Source organism: Trachinotus anak, unplaced genomic scaffold, assembly GCF_046630095.1.
Source record: "Trachinotus anak isolate AG129_WGS33_773 ecotype Australia unplaced genomic scaffold, CSIRO_AGI_Tana_v1 ptg000019l, whole genome shotgun sequence".
Classification (NCBI taxonomy): domain Eukaryota; kingdom Metazoa; phylum Chordata; class Actinopteri; order Carangiformes; family Carangidae; genus Trachinotus; species Trachinotus anak.
Genome location: NW_027273870.1, coordinates 19,268,025 through 19,284,295, shown reverse-complemented (window position 1 = coordinate 19,284,295; position 16,271 = coordinate 19,268,025). Strand labels below are relative to the sequence as shown.

Below are 16,271 nucleotides of genomic sequence, written 5' to 3'. Positions count from 1 at the left end.
AGAAAACAGGCAGAGTCAAAACCAGGAGATCAGAATCAGGCAAACAAATCCGACAAGGAGCAGGCAGGTATCCGTAGTCCAAGAAAGGCAAAACAGGGTCAGAGCAGGAAGGCAGTACTAGGAAATACTGGCAAGCTTGGCAACGTAGAACACAAGACAATCTGGCAGGGAACAAATTAAAATGGACTGGTATATATACACTGAGGAACTAATGAGCAAATGGACTGCAGGTGAGGAGGAGACGGGCGGGGAAACCCAGGTGAGGGAAATTAGTAGATTGTATGGCAGGGAAGGAAGGCAGGATCTGAAATGACAGGAGAGTTAGTGAAGTGACATGAAACCAAAATAAAAACAAACTAAGAGTTAGTGTAACTACGTTACAGTCAGTGACACTCCCATCTCCCTGCAGCGTCCTCCAACCGTAAAGGGGACAGCAAGCGAGGCCACCAAGTCTTCTGACTTTGTAAGATTTCAAAACTTCATCAAAAAATCTACATTTATCTTACTAATGTCTGGACTATATACATTTTTCCAGTAGTTTCAGTGAAATAAAATTATTGCCAACATACTGTCTGATTATATCTTGAAAATTTCCAAATGCCTTCTTCTTGAAACTGCATCTCTGCATATTTCTGAAATCACATTTTTATTGAGACCTTATGTCAGGAAAAAAAAAGAAAACATATCTTGTTTTTGGTCTGGTTAACACAGCACTACATTTTGTCAGGTCCCTTGTGGCCAGTACCCTTAGGAGCCTTTCTGTGAGAAGCTGATAAGAACTTTCAAGGAGAACTTGAAATTTTAAACACAGTGACCAAAACCAGAAACAAGAGTCTGGAAGTCACGTATGTGAAAACAAGCCAAGAAATGTCTGGAAGGTAAAACTCTGTGGTCCGCAGAGGTACAAATGATGTGTTATTTGTGGAATAGGGATTTCAAGACTTAAACATGGTGGTATGATCTATTAGCAATTTACTTGTGTGTAGCTATCTAATATCAAATCAGGTTAATCCCACAAACAATCTCAGGCCACAGTTAGTGTAAAAACCTTCACATATATATATATAGTTTATTGTAGAAACAGATGGAAAATGACTGTGTTGGTGTAGCTGCTTAGATGCCCTTTTCCTGCTGACTTCCTGTTTAGATTTGATTTATTTGTACAGTGTGGTTCTCCATCTGCAGTTACAGGTGTTTTTTTATTTTTATTTTTACTGTAATATTTTGACAGAAAGAGTACTATTAGCAGTCAAATGGTTAGAGATGTTTGTAATACTCTGTTATAATTAGAAAGAGGGAGCACTCTGAAAATAAGAGTGCTCCCTCTTTCTAATTCTCCTTCTTATTTCTCATCAAGTCGCAGTTGGTGTTGAAACAGGGTGAGCGGAACAAACAGCCACATCCAAAGGGAAGTACCTGGAGGACATTGTTATCAGTTTCGCAGGAAACCTTACTTTCAGTACAGTGGCCTGTTTGATTGTTCTCATCCAAACCTTCTGCAAACAACGGCAGTAAATAAACCCCAGCTCTTGTGCACAACTGCAGTTATTTTTTGTAACCATGGTTTAAAACAATTCATGCAGTGTAGCTAAAACACAAACTTAATGCCCTTAAACCCTGACTTTTACATGTTATGCATTTAAGGTAACTGCTTTTCCCATGTCTGTTTATATGCAACATTTCACAAACAATCTCGTTCACCCCCAGCAAATAGCCATTGAGGATCTTTCAGATTTCCAATGAGAAACCTGACCTGACTACGACTCTCCCAGCACTAACTCCTGTCCACAGGGTATGTCTAACAAGTTCCTTAAAGTGGTCTCTTTGACCTCCCTTTCAACTTCATTGCCAATTAACTCCTGCAGTCCCCATCTATGAGAAGATCCAGCAATCATCTGCCCTGACCGGCCAGTGTTTCTCTGTTGAGTCAGCATTGCTAACCTAACCTGGAAGACCTCTTGTCTAGCATGACAGATTCCCTCAGCACCAGTGAGTGAAGCTGTGAAAACACTCTACATCAAATTGGCAGGCTATTCAGATCTGCACACGGTACTGATAGCACCCAGGAAATTTACAGTGCCAAGGCCCGACAAAGATCTCTGTTTGTCTCAAACTTTGCTCTGTTTATTGAAATGTAGTGGGAGCTGTAAGTAAGAAGTGCAGGTCCTCTATCTGACTTCAACATAATTAGAAGCCAAAAATATCACACAAGTGGATTAATCCATTAATTAATAAATAGATTAATCTGCTCATCATTCACTGGATTCATCACTTTATTTTCTGATAAACACAAAAACGTCAACATCTACGTACAAAAGGAGCTGGGTAAATACAGTAGCTAGGAGTGATCAGACTGATCTTAAATAACTGCAGTAGAAGACAGACAGAAAACTGGCACTTCAATAGAGGGGAAAAGGTTCATTGTGCTTGACTGTCCCTCACATTTCTGTGTGATGTCAGACTGAACACTTCCAACAATGACATGATATTCAAATAGTAATACAGTGAGTCTGGTTTAAATTTAGTCTCCCCTCTTTGGCTATCCAACAGACTTGTCTACTTTGTCCTTATGCATGAAGAATGACAACACTTCCATTTAGCTCTGTGAGCGTTCCTGCATCTTTAACTTCATCATTTCATCTCCTCTTATTATGTTCATGAACGGCCCATTAGCACTGATAGATTCTGCATTTCAATGGAACAAATATAACAGAGTATTCGATGGTCTCAGTTCAGCCAGAGGCTTCATGCTTCATTCCATATGATCTGAAAAGGTGTTTGATATTTCATTCTCTCATTGTGTGCTCTGTCAGTTTATGTGTGTTTGTATGTGAGGAAATAGAGAGGAAATGTCTGACTTTGCCACACTTCTAGAGATGATTGGGACACCACAGAGAGGAAAACACACACATACACAAACACGAGGAACAGGGAAATACACACATTTGTATTAGCTACTGCCTCTGTCCTCTGGATTTCTCTCTGCTGTGGTAGTTTATCTTAATAAATGGCCTGTTTGCTTGCCCTTTTTGTCCCATATAAGCTGCCCCGGAGCAAAATGAGGATTTTATTTTGGTATTTCGTCACAGGTCAGTGACAGGACTTTGGAGAATCATCTGTTTGGAGACTCATCTGATATCAGAACTGCAGACCTTATTTGAGCAAACAAAAGTTTGATTCATTTCCTCAGTGTGCGTATATGTGAATTATGGTGAGATGTATTCACAGTTCAAAGTTCACCAAAGCTGTAATATTTCTGAAAGTTTAATTCACTGCTACAAGAACATGACTGACTTGAAAAGTTTAACTTATAGATAATAAGGTTTCCAGAATTAAGAAAACTGACAAGGTGAAGAACTCCTCCACCCACTGCTTTATTGTGCTTATAAAGTATTATACCATGGTACTGAGTTAACATATAAAACACAGTGAGGCTGTGTTAATATTAAAGTAGTAAAATAAAAGTTAGGGTAAAGACAAGAGTTATAATGTAGTGTGAAGGTTAAATATTGTGGGGGCTTGTGGTTTTCATTTACAGAGGTGGTTTTATTAATAACTGGGACTAGGCTACTGTAGGTTTGAGGCTTGATATTCACTGTGGTCGGATACCTGCCAGCTGCCAGACACAACTATGCTTCATGGCCACGGTATGAATAAAGAAAATGTACCTTTGAATGTCTCTGAGGAATATGAAATGTGAACTCAAAGCACGTGTCCTTCTAGTTTTTACCAGTCTGTAGACTTGAAGTGGTCAGGTTGTGTCTGTTCTCTATAAAAGAACATTTCTTCCCTTGTTTTGCACTCCCTTAAGTGCTGGACAAACCATTGTGTTCTCTGTGGCATTAAATTCCTGCAAAATAATTAAACATCCTCAAATTAATTCAGATAACGTGACCCTTTAATCTTTTAATTTGCATCAAATTTAACAAGGCCTTCTGTTGCATATGCTGTCTTGATTTTCTTTTGAGAATTTGTCAATCCCTAATGCTGAATTAATAAATTATTCTGTTTCCATAAAATAAATCTTGAATCCCAAAGCTGACCAATATTCTAATATCAAACTTACCAAATAAAGCAAAGGGGCCTTTAAAGCATAAACAAGCTGATTAGAGAAGAAAGTTTGTCAAATACAGCAACGATTGAATTTTGTTATGAAACTTTATAAATCAAGCACAGTCATACTGTAGTTATGATATGAATAAGATAAACATTATAATTTTATTCTTTGATATTCTTTTATCAAGCCCCTGCATAGGGAAACTAGTCTGAAGTTCTGCGGCATCATTATATTAAAGGTACCCCTTTGAGTTTCTCCACTATACAAAAACACTTTTGCTTGTTCCTCACCAAAATAACATTAACATTATGAATGCATTCCTACCTCTTCAGATATTGTCTAAAGGTTTTCGTTGAGCATACATTCTCAGGCACTTTATTAGGAACACCATACTAATACTGGGTAGAGCCTCGCTTTGCTGTCAAAAACAGTCTCAGTTCTTCATATCAGATTCCACAAGATGCTGGAAACATTCTGCTCCATGTTGACATGATTGCATCACATCATTTCTGCAGATTTGTCAGCTGCACATTCATGCTGTGAATCTCCTATTCTACCGCATCCCAGAGATATTCTCTTTGATTCAGATCCGGTGACAGGCTATTGAAGTGCACTGAACTCAAGTTCTTGTCATGTTCATGAAACCAGTTTGAGACAACTTTTGTTTTGTGACATGGTGCATTACCACCATGGAAGCAGCCATTAGAAGATGTGGCCATAGATGGATGCACATGGTCAGCAGCAATACTCACAAAGGCTGTGGCGTTCAAACAAAATGTGCCAGGAAAACATTCCTCAAACCATTACACCAGCAGCCTGAGCTGTTGAAACAAGGGAGGTTGGGTCCATGGATTCATGCTGCCACCAAATTCTGACCCTCTAACCCTACCATCTGTGTGCTGCAGCAGAAATCGGGATTCATCAGACCAGGCTACATTTTTCTGTCTTCAGCTGCCTAGTTTGTTGAGTCTGTGTCCACAGCAGCTTCAGATTTCTGTTCTTGACTGACAGGAGTGGAACTTGACATGGTCTTTCTGCTGTTGTAGCCCATCGGCCTGAAGGTTTGACACATAGTTTATTCTGAGGTGTTTTTCTGCTCACAGTTGTAAAGAGTGGTTATCTGAGTTACCCTCGCCTTTCTCTCAATACCAACCAGTCTGGCCATTCTCCTCTGACCTATCTCATCAACAAGGCATTTCTTTCAGCACAACTGTTGGTCACTGGATGTTTTTTTTTGTTTTTGGCACCAATTTTGAGTAAAAACTGTGTATGAAAATCCCAGGAGATCAGTAGTTTCAGAAATACTCAAGCAAATCATGCCATGATCAAAGTCACTGAAATCACATTTTCCCTCCATTCTGATGTTTGATGTGAACATTAACTGATGCTGCTGACCTGTGCCTGCATGATCTTATGCATCGCACTGCTGCCACATGATTGGCTGATTGGATAACTGCATGAATAAGCAGGCATTTCTAATAAAGTGCTTGGTGAGTGTGATAAAATCTGAATTGCTAACATCTGCTGTCGTCTTCTTCCTCTCCTCATTTATTGGTGCATTAGCATCTTTTATGGCATCAGCTGCCGTTGATACCATGATTGTAGCCGCATTCAAACAATAGAGTACAAAAAATATGAGCACCTGCTCATCAAAACATTGTTCAACAGCACCACTAGTAGTCAAAGACTCAACAGGGAAGCTTTAAAACATTTTTTTTCTCCAGCTTCTCCTCTAAACACTGTGATGCTGTCAGCTACAACCATAAGAAAAAAAACATCCTTTGTTTCATAACATATCAGTCAAATGTATTTTATTTACATACTGGTCTGGATAAGTCTGAAATTGGTAAATGCACATACACAAATGAACATACACATTTTGTGCACTTTAAACACTGCCTTGCATTACACAATGTTTCAATCTGTATACATGTTCTTTAATTAAAAGTTGAAATACCAACCATTCTGAAATCCAATTAATATTCATGTATGAATTAACATAACGTATAAACCACACAACAAATGGGATCATAGATTTTGAGTATGTACACGCAACCACATTTACAATAATACAATTCATGAAAGCCTAAAAAGTTGTTGGGGTTGTCGTCTTTATAACAAACTGCACTTAATATAACAAAGCACATACTGTATAATAGAAAGTAACTATTGATTTGCAAGTGTCACAAATCGAACATGTTTAATCGATTCTGTTTGACACATTTCAAGTATCTGAAAAACGTGACTGTGGAGTGTTTTAACAACTTTAGGAGGCTTCAATAAAAGATCAGGGCAGAAAAGGTGCTTATTTTTCAAATTCTCTTCTGCCAAACTGATCTTTGAAATACTGTGACAACAAAAAGACATTTTTTTCTGTTTCGGTCAAAACTGTGCTATGGAACAGTACCAATACCAAAAACTCAAAGTAGACCAACAAAAGCCGACCTAAACTGGCTCTGACTCAGATCTGAAGTAATCTGGATTAGCACCAAATTTGTCTTTTACATAGTATTTTATCAAACCTTTAAAGAAATGTATACCACCTCTGATAATTTGTTGATTAAAACAAAAACAAAATGCACCCCTAGCCACATGTTTTAACATCAGTGGCTTGTGGTTTAAATGATCAAAGCAAGAAAAAAAGCAGATTCCTTAGTGAGGGAATAATCCTCTCTCCAGGAAGAAATGAAGCGAATGTGTAGCTGGAAGGCTGCCAGAGATGTGTTAGGTGGAGAACATTTCCATGGTAAGTAGGTACATGCAGGTTTCAGAGTAACAAGGTGATGGAGTGAGAGGGAGGCTGAGAAGACAGGAGTGTGCTGCTGGGATCCGCCCATGAGATTTGGTTCAGTCCTTTTACTCATGGACAGCGCCAAGAAAGAGAGACCCACTGTTCTGCAGACGCACAATTTTTCGAATATTGTTCACAGGATGGCTCGGGGGTGGGGAGGGGGGCGGGGGGGAGGGGTTCTGGATTACGGGAGGGATCAGCGAAAGCCCAGGCAGAGTGAGGGGGTGTCACAACAGAGTCAGTTCTCTTTGAGATGATTTTCCCTCGTTTTCTCTCTGCCTTTTTTTTTTTCCTGCTCTGACAGTTAGAGTCTCCTCAGATTGTGTTCCTCTGTGCAGGGGCCTTTCCTCAGGGTGATGTCGTCCACGGCCATCTCTCCGCTCCTGCCTCGCCCACGCTCCCCCTTCAGGATCACCTGGTAAGCAACAGCACAGTGCACGCAGGTAGTACCATAGAGGGAGAATCAGCACATGCTACTTCATGGTACAAGGAAACTCACTGCATTTGTTCTCAAAGGTGAAGTCAAGCTTAAATTTTACAGATCCATTCTTTTGAAATGCAGACTGCTGCTCTGATTTATTTTTTATCAACAGGAATACAAACATTTCTCCTCACAACTGTCAAAAAATGTCTGCAGAAATAATTTAAATTTAATGAATGAACCTCTTTGATATGTCTATTGTTATACTTACACTTTCAAGGCCTGTGCCCCATAATGTGATTTGGGTGTGCCTCCAGCCATTTCCACCTGTCCGGCCCCAGACTGCTGGACTGTACTGCTTTCCCTTCTTCACAAACACTTGCAGCATGCCCACATGGTGGCCTGCCAGCTTGTGCCGGAACGACAGGCACAGATTGCCATCATTCCAGGGAGGGGTGAGTGGGAGGACCAGCCGGGCCCCTCGTCCACTTCTCTTGTTTCCTACCTCAGGAATGGTGAGGTACCGTCCACCTGGGGAAGCCAGTGACAGACAGAGTATTAGTTGTGTTCTATACATCTTAATGTCATGTATGTCTACAAGCTCTGTCTCACAATAGATGATCCACATAAACACCTTTTATCCTGCGTCTTTGCTGCTACAATGTTGCCTGCTTTCTAAAATTGACCTCCCTCCAGCAAACATCCCCAGCCTAATACTGTATTAGCATTTATTTGTTCAGGAATGTTGAATGTTACTTTCAATATGCCAGTCTGTAGTATGCTAGCTCAGATTATTACATCTGAGCCACACGGCCAAACAAACATATGTATGAGTTGAAGTACACTGTAAACTGAAAAGAAATGACCCCATTTATAACTGGGCTCAGTGGTTAAAGGGTCAGTTCACCCAAAAGAAGAAATAAACAAACATTTTTTTTCACTTAATCTCAGGAGCATCATGCCATGCAGACAGTTTTGATTTTCTTCTCAGATTTCCTTCTCTGAATCTGCGACACCATTCCACTCCAGTGCAGCTCCTGAGTGGAGTCTCATTTGTTAAGACAGGATAGTCAGGATAATCCACCAGCTTTACTGTAAACACTGCAAACTGCCAACAGCAGCGTCTATGGATTGTCCTGAGCCAGTGGAACATTTTTCGGGAAAGCCACGTTTTGGATGAGTTTTCCAAAAAGCTAATTTTGATTTCTTTATACAGCACAAATGAAATTCAATGCGCTTCACTCTATTTAGGTGCCAGAAAAATAAAACCCAAACATTATTACTATGCTACAGGTGAATGAGGTGAACAGATTTTTTAAAAAGTAGGTATGTAGGTGAGTAGGTCTTTCTGTCTTTAATTACACAATTTCCATCCAACTGTGCCATTTGTAGAAGTGATGCAATAAAAGATGGTGAAAAAACATTTGAAACAGACATGACCCAGTTATGTTATTTGAATCAAAATATAGCCTGTCGCCTTTTTCTTCTTCTTCTTTTCTTAATTCATTTATTAATTCATGCATTACTTAGTGATATTAGATCTATACATTTATAAAAATTTAAAGACAAAGTGCTTCTGGGTAATAATGTTGATGTATTTTTCTTATTTATGGGATCTGTGTACTTCTGGTGTTAACCACAGGGGGTCCAAAAAGTATCTGGAGGCCACAGACGCTTTCTGCATAAGTTATGAGCTGCCTCCAAATCTGTGCCAATCCTTTAAGAGCAATGAGTGTTTGCCTGTGGCTGTCTATCAAAAGAATTTAAAGTGATGAACAGTAAATAGTTACATGCTTCACAACATCCTGAAGATGCAGGCGAAGATGGACACACATATATATGAAAATGAGACATTATTCAGATGCTCTGATTAAACGTGTTCACCACAGGCGATTGCAAACTGAAATGTTGCCTCTCAAGTGGAATTACTCTTAGTCAGGGCTTAGCGTATGATTTACTGTAAATGATTTTCCAAGTCTGGGCAAAAATCTTTATTTGCACTAATGAGTGAGCACAAACTTGGCTGATATGAGGCCTTAGTCTGAATGTCTGGAAACACACTACTAACAGCAAGACTAAGCCAGTTGGCTGTGGAAGCCACATGTAGTTAGTACTGCTTCAACAGTGCCAGGACGCTGCACTGTTTAGTCTTCACACTGTCTCCACTCAGTCCACTCCAAGTAATTCACCACAACTTCTCATCCTCTGAACCCTAAGAAAAAACAGTGTTGTGTTCCCATTTAATGTAAGCCACAGGTATCAGTGACAGGTGGTGTAATCCACTTCTCATTTGCATCACTTTGTAGAGCAAAGCACTAATCTGCAGAGAAGACAAACTACTTCCCTCAAGTAATTTTCATCTTGACCTGTAATTGAGCAGAACAAAACGGAGCCGCTTAGATTGTCTGACCTTGTGCCTGTTTGCATGCGTATGCGTGTCAGGAAAGCAACGCAGCTATTCTCATTTCCATTAACTGACAACACAACACCACTTTTGAGTGTGTGAGTGAGAGGAGTTGGCCCCCCACCCTTCAACTACCTGACGGATCAGGCGTTGTCTCCCAGTGCAGGTCCCCGTCTTTGTCCCTGATCCAGCCACAAAGACCATCATCAAAGGAGCAGCTCAGATATCCCGACTCTGGGGAGAATAAAACACACTTTTCAGAGAAGTGGAAGACACACACACACACACACACACACACACACGTAAAAAGGCTTCAGTCTGCTCGCTGTGATGCTTCACGGGAGCCCTGCTGTGAGCCTCTAACTTCACCAGGAGCAAGAAGACTGTTGAAGCTCCTTCTGATGAGCAAGATGATACAATAAAAGTGTAAACATTTGTCATGATGTTGTAATCTCTGAGGAGAACTGAAGCATTGAGGAAGAATCAAGTGACAATGGAGCTGCATAAATCGCAAGTGGAAACGCATTCACCAAAATATAACAAATATTTGTAACAGTTGCTGGAATTGCTGATATCAGTGTGCGCGTGCATGAGTGAGTGTACATCTACACACACACACACACAGCCTATAGTATGCCTGCCTTACACTGTAATAAAATACATTATGGTTACAGCAGACAGTAACAATATTCAATGACTGATGATTTCCTTCCCGGCGATGATGCCTAGACAATAACATTAAGAAAATGTAGACAACACAGTTACAGTATTATCCATGCATTGCTGTACAAATTGGTTCAAAGATAAGAATAACATCTATCATTTGGACCCTGAAATAGTGTTTCCAAAAAAACTCTTCTCCCTTCATTTTCTGAGCCAATGAAAACACCTTCTCTCTTGACACTGCATAGCAAATGATGCACTGGGAACCAAAATAAACTAAGTCATTAGGCATTTTAATCTGCATACCACTGACATCAATAAATCATATTGTGTAAATATGACAGATAAAATGTCTCTTCACAAAATCTATTTTCTTATTGTCCTTTTAGGAATTCTATATCGAGTGCTATGGAGCTATTGAGCAGAGCACTGATGTACTTTCAAATGATCAATTAATCATTCAAGCAGTCAAGCAAGCATAATGTGAAAAGTGGAAAAGTCTGGCAGTACATCCTGGGCTGTGAGCCATTATTCAAACGGATATGGCCAGACGTCATGTGTCACCTCCTGGTGAAAGGCCTATCAAAACACATCTGGTCACTATCATGTCTTCGCCTCAGCAGCAATACTGCAGACTTGGTTGTCAGTTTCATTTTGCAAATAGCAAACCTGGCTCGTCTGTCATCATTTGAGTTCTGCAGTGTGCCCCGAGACGGGCTGCTGCTGAACGTCTTTGCAAAAATGTATTGTGTTTACCTGGGTCATCTTTGGCTTCATCTGCCGTGTTGCCAAGCTCAATGTCAAAGTCAATGCCGAGGACGGTGTTGTGGCCGTGGTTCCGAGGGACTGAGGAGAGAGGTGAGACACGCAGGTTTAGTTAAAGGATTAACAGAGGTATTATATTTGCCCAGTGGCATCCCTGTTTGTGGCTATTGTATGGATTTGTTTCATTACTCTACAAGGATGCATCAATGTCACGGTTTAGTGCCTGTGTATCCAGAGTTAAGCACCACAGAGACCAGAATACTTGAGGAAACCTGCAGAAACACAAGTCAAATGTGAACTGTAACGAGAAAAACAGCGCCTGCTCATATGACGCAACTTCTGGGTAAATGTTGCTGCTATAAAACCTGGAGCTACATTCATACTGTACACACAGACACAAACACACAAACAGAGTACACAGCCAGTCCTGAAATAGGCTCTTTCCTTCTCTAATGGGGTCATGCTGCCCAAAATACTATAAGTTAAGCTGTCTTATGAAAGGTCAACTGACAAGTGAAGCACAGAAAGTTGGTACTTTTATTGTGACAAATCTTTTGTCGCAAAAGACCCTTAAGCTTTTAAATCTATTAGAAGGACAGTTGTCTTTACTGGTTTCAAATTCCTTTATGAAGAGTGTCTTCATAAAGAAAAGTGTCAGTGGATGCAAAATACAGATAAACATCTTCATTTTTGTATTTATCATATTTGTAGATGAGACAGCTTAGTGGAATTTACTGTAATGAGACAAAACATCATCATTAAAACTATTCCCATCTTCCCAGACAGATTCTTGTCCGTCTGCTACAAATGTGCTGTAACCTGCACTTGAACCGTCAGTCTCCCTAAATCCCCAACATGTGCCCCCTCCCGTCAGCCTGAGCACCGCAAGAGCCCAACCCCATGCTGGGTCACACCACCCGGCAGACTGCTGATGCAGTCTGTCAGTCGTAGGAATCTGAGGGGGGGGGGGGTCACTCTCACACCAGGCTCTCCAGCAATCCCAAGCACGCAGATCTGTGTGTGTGTGCCTGTGTTCGTGTGTGTCTGTGCTTTTAAGGAACCCCCTCCCTGAGAAATCTTGCATCCGGTCATAGAGTGGATATATAAAGAGTAAAACAAGTGATATGCCTATTAAGGGAGCAGTAATTTGAACTGTGAAAGTGTGACTAGTAGTAAAAAAATAGCTGTGTTTGTCCATCTCTTCTTGATGGGCTATGGATATTGTGTAATTAACTAAAATTATGGCAAACAAACTGCTTCCAAAACTAATTTCCAAATGGTATATTTCATCACCAAAAAATCGACTATCAACTAGACCTGATAATTCTCTGTAGGTGTATCGTACAGAGGAAATAAGTAAATAAATGAATAAATAAATGCTGCACAAAAAGGTGTGTGCATGTTCCCAGAAACAATGTCCTGGTTACTTTGTATGCTCTGTAGGTCTCAGTTTTCATGTGGGTTTTCCTGCAGCAGAAAGTAGTTCAAACGAAAACTTTTCACAGCAAGGTCAGTGGATTATCCAGCGTAACTGGGACACTGTTTCTGCAAAGACAAATTGCTTCAAATCCTTTAAAGCTTAGAGCACCACAAATAAAACACCATTCCTATTCATTGTGTGGAGGTGTTGGCAGAAATCTCAAATATCTCAAAACCTCAGTACATAAAACATAAACTTTCTGAATGGCTTGATACCACTAGAGGTGGGTTTGTAATTTGAGGGAAGTGACCCTTTAAAAAACATTGTTCAACTATGTTGAACCATTTAATACTAAATGTTACTGCATTGGCCACTCTGGTTATTTCACCTTTTGGCCTTTGTGGTTTGTTCCTTCCAAATATTTGGAGGGGTCACTAAAAGCTGCTCTAGGGAGATTTCCTGTGTTCTGCCAAAATGTTGAACAAACAAAGCCATAACCAATCAGTGGATTGTGTTTTTAAGTTTAGAAAGAAACAGTATGTTTTTCAGATGCAGTGTGACTAACTTTCCTTTTGTTCACATGACATTAAATCATCACAGTCATACCATTCACGCGGTGAAAGCCTTCTGTCTTTAAAATGCCACATCTTTTATGGAGCTTAGAAAAACTGCCATGTGTTTAGCTTAATGTAAATGCATTTTTGTCTCAATCCAAATGCTGTTGAAAGGGATTTGTTAGTCTCAGAGGTTAGAGGTTTTTTTTCATTTAATCGAGAAGCCTTTAGTCCTTAAAAGAGAAGTATATTTACATTTTGAGAAATATACTTATTTGTTTTCTTACTGAGAGGTAGATAAGAAGATTGCCTTAAGCATGGACATAGAGCCAGCTGCTGTTAGCTTAGCTTAGCATAAAGAGTTGAAGCAGGGGGGAAGAGACTAGCCTGTCTCCATGTGAATTTAAAAAATGTTAATTGTAATTGATTTATTAATGTAACCATGATGACAAAGGTCCCACTAACATTTAGGAAATACTTATTTTAACCTAAACTTTGATCTTTCCCTAAATCTAACTCAGTAGTTTTTGTGCCCAAAACCTAAACAAATGGTTTTATGATATTTTACCTGCTGCTGGTACTGTATGCTCCTATGGGTTGTATCTGAGGGCAGGGACAAACAACATATGTATAGGGCTGTTTAGGTTGGATGACTTGTTGGATTAAACACATGGTGCTATTTAGTAAGCAAGGTGTGTTTTTGAGCTTCGGAGAAAGCCAGGCTAGCTGCTTCTTTTTACTTAACTTTATGCTAAGCTAAGCCACTCATCTCCTAGCTCCATATTCATATTTGACACATACTGTATACATGAGAGTGGCATCAATCTTCTTATCCAATTTTTGGCAAGAAATTGAATTGGTGTATTTTCTAAATCACTGATCTATTTCTGAACGGAAAATAAGAAAACGTGGGCGAGACAAGGTTTTCACTGGATGGGAATAGTAATATTGATTCAAGTGACTGAAAGGAAACTACAAAGCCCTGGAAACTGCTCTGACCACAGCACACACCTACACTTGAGGCACAGGTGAGGTGTTTCTGCCTGCCCTGAGGCTCTTATTCAAATGAGTCCTATTTCCGTCTAATTATTTGAATAATCACTCAGCAGTGTCTCTCCTTCTTCCCTCTCTCATCTTATTCAAATCATCTTCAGGAAGCTCTGATTTCCAGAACTGTTCTGCCGTGGTGCAAAGTATTAGATTGATGTCTCCTTCAAGCAGTGCAGACAGGTGTTAATGTAATCTTCTCTCCTCTTTCCTTTTTCTAATTATGTGAAGCCATCTGGCAAGGTGAGTAGGAACCACAGTGTCTCACCTCTTATGCTGTACTTTGCTGCTCTCAACAAACATTTCTATTTTAAAGGAGCATAATGTTGGGTTTTGGTAAAAACAGCCTTTTTCTGTGCAGACATGGGAGTGTGACATAAAAACACTTGTTCAATTACAATCGTTGTGCAGTTTTCCCCTTTGATGCATCTGGACTTCCACCTTCTCAATTACCACCTTCTGCTGCTTCTCCTGTACGGCTGTATCATAATGTGCATATTTAATGAAAATGCTACTTGAGTAATTCCTGTTTGATGCATTTGTTGTATGCAGTGATGGGAGATACAAAAAAGTTACATTTGAGCAATGCAAACAATTATATAAGGATAAAGATGGCATCACTCAACAAAAATGGCTCACAAATATATGATTCGGTTTTTTGAAGGCTGAGTAATTTAACAGAACAGCTGGGCACTGTAGCTTTTAGAAAACTTTGCTCAAAAAGAAGCAAACAGTGCATTTGTTGGGAGTATTTTGACCTGCGCATGAATATGCAGTTGGTGTGCTCCTAAGAATTTATACCATCAGAATGAATGAATAATGAATAATTCCTAAGTGCATTATTTTTCAGTTCATCAGGCTGCAAAATAACTAATTTATCACTCAGTCTTCATCATATCCAGCCACGCAGATTGTTTAGGTTTCATGTGTCCAGTTTTTGAAATTTTCAACTCTGACAGTTCTGTTTCCACTCATATATAATGGACGTGAATGAAATTTAAGTGCAACAGCATGGCACAGGAGTAAGTTATATCAGGCTTTTTATCCGCAGACAATAATTGTTAGGGTTGGCTCATTGTTGCTTTTCACGGGATTCGTTGACAATCAGAAAAATATAGAATTCAACAGCTTTATCCTTTAAATACTGTAATAAAACATAATTACCTGCAGACATCTCTCTTCTCTTACTGTGACTTTGGCCATGAACTGAATATTTCAGGCTTAAGAAGTTGCATGTCACAGGCATTATCTAATTAAAACCAATTCACCATTTTTGAAAAGGTGCAAAGCAGCAGATGATTGCAGCGATTACCGTCTTTGTTACAGCCAAAAGAAACAGCCTCAACCACCTCTCACTGGTGCAGTATTTTGAAATTCAGGTCTGTTATTTGGGTATGATCAAGAATGTCGAACTAAAACAAAGTCTGACGATGAATTTTGAATGCAGTTGGTGTCAAAGATTCATGCTTGGCAGAAAGCACTGTGTGACATGTGGATAAACAACAGTCTGGCTGAACACCAGTTTGTATTTTTTACCCGTAGCCAAAAAGATAATTATCTTGAGAGGAAAATCTTTTCCACTTAAACACTTAGCATACAATTAGTGAGACTAATTTGTCATCTGCTAAAAATGGGCATTATTTCCTAACGATCTGCGTACTTTAATTTGAGGGTGGATATAGCTTGATATACATTATCATCTTGAATTCTCTTATGAGGGGGTTGGGTATTACAGTGGCAGCATTCCCAGAGGAAGATACTGCTGTCTTTTCTTTGTCTCACAGAAATAAATAAGCTCTTATTTGGAGATTACTGAATTCTTTAGGGTTTTACTATCGTCTTAAGAGCTGATTATTTCAGACAAGTAAAGACCAGAGCAGGGTGAGAAAAAAAAAGTTTTTAGGATTTGAGATTAAGAAATCCAAAAAAAAAATAATAATAATAATATTGATCTTAAATTGAGCTCAATTGTATCTAGGAAAAATAAGCTAGGCAAAGAAGAGATCTTATTTTTTAATTTTCCTTTCCTTTGGGTTGTATTGAATTGGACCATCTTCTGTTTCCATTATACACAGTTTTCAAGTTTCTTGCCAGATTTTACAACTTAAATCTGTCATGTGGTTAGACATCAGACAAAGTGTGTACACAT

General features: G+C 39.5%; 1 protein-coding gene across 6 annotated transcripts in view; it reads right to left on the bottom strand.

Moving 5' to 3' along the window:
- Positions 1-5,851: 5,851 nt before the first annotated feature.
- The window catches only part of npnta (nephronectin a), a 48,155-nt gene continuing 37,735 nt past the window's right edge, over positions 5,852-16,271 (bottom strand). For all 6 annotated transcript variants that reach the window (XM_071504493.1, XM_071504494.1, XM_071504495.1 and 3 more), the window contains 4 exons: positions 11,093-11,182; positions 9,809-9,907; positions 7,541-7,800; positions 5,852-7,263 (listed from right to left, as the gene is read on the bottom strand). In XM_071504493.1, the coding sequence (XP_071360594.1) occupies positions 7,153-7,263; positions 7,541-7,800; positions 9,809-9,907; positions 11,093-11,182 (560 nt within the window). In that variant the 3' untranslated portion in view covers positions 5,852-7,152. The remainder of the gene's footprint in view (positions 7,264-7,540; positions 7,801-9,808; positions 9,908-11,092; positions 11,183-16,271) is intronic.